Source organism: Vitis riparia, chromosome 19 (assembly GCF_004353265.1).
Source record: "Vitis riparia cultivar Riparia Gloire de Montpellier isolate 1030 chromosome 19, EGFV_Vit.rip_1.0, whole genome shotgun sequence".
Taxonomy (NCBI): Eukaryota; Viridiplantae; Streptophyta; class Magnoliopsida; order Vitales; family Vitaceae; genus Vitis; species Vitis riparia.
Genome location: NC_048449.1, coordinates 7376633 through 7381957, shown reverse-complemented (window position 1 = coordinate 7381957; position 5325 = coordinate 7376633). Strand labels below are relative to the sequence as shown.

Here is a 5325-nt window from a genome sequence, read left to right as displayed (position 1 = left end):
ACACATTTGTAGTCCATGACACTACCATAGAACCATGTCACAATTTGGCCCTAATTCCTTTGCCGTCAATCTTCAAGGGGAATGCAAATGGCAATTTATATACCACGAGATGTTGAGGAAATTTGCTCCACCTTCCCAAAGGCAAATGTTCCTTTAAATGTATTGTCGATGAAAGTTTTTTCATTTACTCTCAAAGATCGAGTTAAGACTTGGTTGAATAACTAAAGACAACACAGTATAAGAAACTAAAATAAACTTCATTTTTTTTTCCTTTAAAGGTTCTTCCCCACCCCACAAGATGTATAAGTGCTTTGAAGTAGGAGATCTCAAAATTAAGTGCTATTGAGAAAGAGAAATTAAGTTCTTTGCATGTTAGGAGTAATTTATGAAGATATCATTCGGGTTTGTCCTCATTATGACTTTGATAATTGTATGCTAGTTTCTTTTTTTACGAGAGTATGTCTTCCTACATGAAGCAATTTCTTAAAGTGATATATGGTGGAAATTTTATGAATAAGAGTTTGGAGGAGACGTTGCAATTTCTTGATTAGGTGGGAGTTTGGGTTGTTTTCTTTAAACGATCGAGTGCTCTAGACTGAATTTTCTTAAATATATTCATACCACTTTTTTAAAAATAAAAATTTATAAAAATAGTAATTATAAAATAATTTGAGATTTATAATAATTGAAAAAATATTTCAAATCAACGACAATTTGTAAATTATATTAATTGAAGCATTACCTTTTGAAAAACTAAGTTCAAAATTTGGTATTTAAATTGAAGTTGATTTTCAAAAATCAATTCCTATTTAATTCCAATTTGAAAACAAATTTTTTATTGAGACATTTAAAAAAAAATATTTTAAAAATGATATATATATATATATATATTGGTCAAAATCCGGCTATAGACTGTACCTTTTGTGTATGATCACATTTTCCAGGTGTTCAATAGTCGAGTATAGTAATGTCACATCAACCATTTTTAATTCTTCACATGTCAATCCCTTATTGGTTTACTAATTTATATCCTCAACAGTAGTGAGGAAAAGAGATTAAACTATCTCTTCATGCATGATATGAGTCTAATATAATCATCAATCAACATGCACTAGGCAGTTTCAAATGTAATATAATCATTCAGTGAGCATATGTTGAAATCCAATTTTTTTAATATTTGAATTGATCTTCTAGAAATCCTTCACTCGGTTTCAATTGAAATAAAATTGTAAGGTCCACTCAAAGCAAAAAGGTAGCAAGACTGCAGAGACATCTACATTAATAAATTAATCTCATCAACTCTCCGTATCACCTATAAGAGCCATTCTTTCTTGTCTCCCTTCACTCCATTCTCATCCACGAGGAGCAAAAAAAGAGAAGTATTACAATTCTCTCACAATGGAGCTCCTAAAGGTGTTTGCACTACTTGTTCTAATTCTCATGACACTGCTGCATAGTAGCATTGCATCTTCACCTCTTCTGGAGGAAGAAGAAGATGACCTTGATGTTTCTGGTGATGACCAAGAGGACTTTGGTGATGATTTTGTTCTTAGATCTTCTGATGACTCTCCTGGACGGTTCATGCTTGGCAGGAAGAACAGTCTTGTACTGTTAACCTGCAACAAGTTTCCCAGGATTTGCCTTCTTAATGGAGGTCCTAGACGCCATTGCTGCCAGAAGAAGTGTGTTAACTTGCTAGGTGATAGGCTCAATTGTGGCAAGTGTGGGAGGAAGTGCAAATATGGTTACATTTGCTGCAGAGGGAAGTGTGTGAATCCATCTGTGAGCAAGAAGCATTGTGGTAGGTGTAACCAAGGATGTAACAGTGGGGGGTTCTGTGCTTTTGGCCTTTGTAACTATGCTTAGACTAGAGGCATTTTTCTTTTGAATTCTTCTTTGTTTTCCATTCGTTTGATTGAAAATGATGAAAAACAAGATTAAAGCTTGAAAGTGTCCCTAGATTTTGATCTACTGTAATCTTATATGAATTCATACTTGTTGGTATATACATTCTCATGATGACTTGACCCATTGCAAATTTATATTCATGAATAAATAGAAATGGCTAGAACAAATTTATATTCATTGACAAAGCTTACCAGACCCCATATGACAAAGAATAGTTAGAACAAATTTACATTCATTTACATATAGAAATGGTGCTACAATCTTCTTCTTTGCAGCCTCCGGAGAAGGGAAAATTTGATCACATTGTCTAAGCCTCTAGAAAAGATGAATGCTTGATCGACCAATAACTTTTCTCCCTCTATTGCACCAGAAAGACTGTCCCCTGGGGTGGTTTCCATGCATATTTTATGTTTGAAACCAATAATATTTGATGCCGTGTAGCTTGCATTTACTTTTATTTCTTTAAGAGGTCCATATATACTGAATTTAGACCACTCCACTAAGTGAAAAAATACATGCAGTATGTCAGCCCTTCCACTAATTTCCATATGCGCCCCACCACCTCTTACATTTCCATGACCTGCAACATCTTATATATATATTAGGAAGTTCATATAAAGGTGCTGTTTAATATTCATGGGTTGATTAATTGGCATGGTGTGATGGGGTGGTTGGAGTCACTCGGGAGCTTATTCTAAGCATATGGGCTTTGACTTAAGGCAGATATTATGGCCTATTTTATTAAAGGGTCTAACAGAGAGAGGGTCAAGATATTATATCATGTCTTCATTAGTTTCAGTACACATATTCAAATGTTAGCCAGATGCAATCATTGAATTAATTTTAACAGTAATGACTGATTCATCTTGGTCATATGGTCCAAATTAAAAAAAAAAAAATTGAAAATATGGTTCATCCCAAATACCAGGACTTTACTTCACAGGACAAACTTTTAAGATATATATAAATTTTGTCACTTATGAACAATGTGGGCTTTAACCCAATGACCCAGCCTTAACATTTTTCAAGAGGTGTAAGTTGGGTCTTGGGTTCTATTCCTGTTGCAAGAAGGGCATGCAGGTGCCCCTGAGCCCTAGCTAGTGCTGCGACTAGTTCATACATTGTATAATACATGACTCTTCAAATATTATTTATGTTGGGGGCAAAATTTCAATTGTGATTGTTGGGTCTTTTTTTATTCTTCAGAAGAAGCTAAGGAGAACTTGTTCGTTGAAATATTAATTTGGAGCAATAATGACTTTGTTTAGAAACTCTTCCTAAGAAGAAAAACAACCGTTTGATTGTTGGTTGTTCTTAAAACAAGTTTTTGAAAATTATTATAAAAATAAAGTATTTTCTAATTAAGTACATATTTTAGCTATTTTTACTTATTTTAAATATATATATATATATATATATATATATAAAGATCCAAAAAAAATATTATATATAAAATTTATTTTTATATAATATTTAAGAATATAAAAAATAAGTTGAAAATATTCTAAAAATTTAAACAAATTTTTATTTTAAAAATATCAAAGATCTATTTTTGATTTTTTTTTATAAAAAAAACTGATTTGGAAAATATTCTCGAACAAATCCCATATGCTTGATTTGGAAAATTAGTTGAAAAGCTATGTTTGATTCCCATCAAATTTGAGGGAAAATATAAAACTAATAAAAGAAAGAAAATACAATAAAATAAAAAGAAAAAGTAGAATGAAAGAAAAAGTGAATTGGAAAAAAAAAGATTAAAAATAAATAAATTATTTTTATTTGTTACTTCAAACCCATTTAGTTATTTTAACTCATCTATATAAAAATTAAATAATTTAAAAATATATCATTTTTCAATTGGTTTTAATTATATTTGATTTTCTTTGATATTTTTCATCGAACAATCAAATATAAAAAAATAATTTTCCTTTACAAATTTTTTTCCTTAATATTTTTCGGAACCAAATAACCAAAAGCTTTGGAATAAGACATGCATCATACATTAAAGGGTGCAATAATATATGTTGGGGCAGATTCCAACATAGAAATGTTGGTTTGTATTTTCAATAGCATGTGCTTCACCATATTAAATAAATGAAATTTAGGTGCCTTGTCCCAACTTGATTTCACTTGTAGTATAGGAAGTTTGGCCAGATTCAACCCATTCTTGGGTTATACAACTTAACTCCCAAGTCATCTTAAACTATTATTACCATATCATTGGTTATTGTAATCAGAATTTGAGACCCCCTTCCCAAGTCTTGCTCCCTTTAGACCAAAATTAATTCAAACTAGAATTTAGTAACCCACAAGGGTTGAACTAGAATTGGAAATAACAAACTTGGGTTGACTCCTCATTCCAACGGAGCCCACCCAAGTTGGATTTGGTTGACCCACTAATCCCATGTGAGTAGAGAAATAAGCCCACCAACTCCCCCAGATTTCCACTTCTAGATCACATTGAGGGCCACTATTAATTAAACTTCTGATTAATCAGGTGATTATTTATTAATTGGAAGTCAAATTCTTTCAATTCCCTTATATTAATTTTGTTGTCAAAAGATCAAGCCTAACTGTTTCTGTACTTCTCTTCTTTGACTGCAATTTACAAGTAATTTACTAAAATTAATTAATTAAAAATTAGAATGATGTTTAACATTTTTCACATGCCTCGTGAGAAACCTAAGGCTATGAAAGTATTAAGAAAAATGATTTTCTCCTATTTGATTTCAATATATAAAATAAAACAAGAAATAAAATATTAGTAAGATTAGTTAGAAATTTATATATTCTTAAATTATTTAATTTTTATATAATAGAGGAAAAATAAGTTAAAGAGCATATAAAATAATTTATTTATTTAAAAAAAAAAATTTCACTTTTTTTTTTCTTACTTTTTGTTCTTGTTTTCTTTCCCACCCATTTTCTCTTGAAGCAAACATGGGCTAAAACTTGTGCCTGTCTCCTCTCCTCAGGCCACAAAACTATACATTGTTTATTGGGTTTTAAGTAATGTCACATATAATTTTCAGTTCACATAATGTTAATCCCTTATTGATTGGCTAACTTCTGTCCCCAACAATAGCAATAGCAATAAAGAGAGAATATAAATACACCATCTCACCATGCACTATATATGGGAGTCCTAATCCAAATTGTTTAATGCATGGTCAGAAATTTAGGTAAGAGAAGTGCCTAACTCGGTTGACGACTTGCATAGAGTAAGTTGTTGAATTTAGACCACTCCACTCACAGCAAAAAGCGGCAAAAAGGCAAAAGTCTACATCAAAACTACCAAATTGTTGCTCTCTCCTCCTCTATAAAACCCCCTTCACGTAGAAAATATATCAAACAACCTCCTCCCTCCCTCTCTCTCTCTCTCTCTCTCTCTCAATGAAGCTCCTACAGGTGTTTATA

General features: G+C 31.5%; 1 protein-coding gene across 1 annotated transcript; it reads left to right on the top strand.

Moving 5' to 3' along the window:
- Nucleotides 1-1398: 1398 nt before the first annotated feature.
- On the top strand, nucleotides 1399-1866 carry LOC117908128 (stigma-specific STIG1-like protein 1). The gene has a single exon (XM_034821795.1). It carries the CDS (start codon nucleotides 1399-1401, stop codon nucleotides 1864-1866), a length of 468 nt encoding a protein of 155 aa, XP_034677686.1.
- The last annotated feature ends 3459 nt before the right edge of the window (nucleotides 1867-5325 follow it).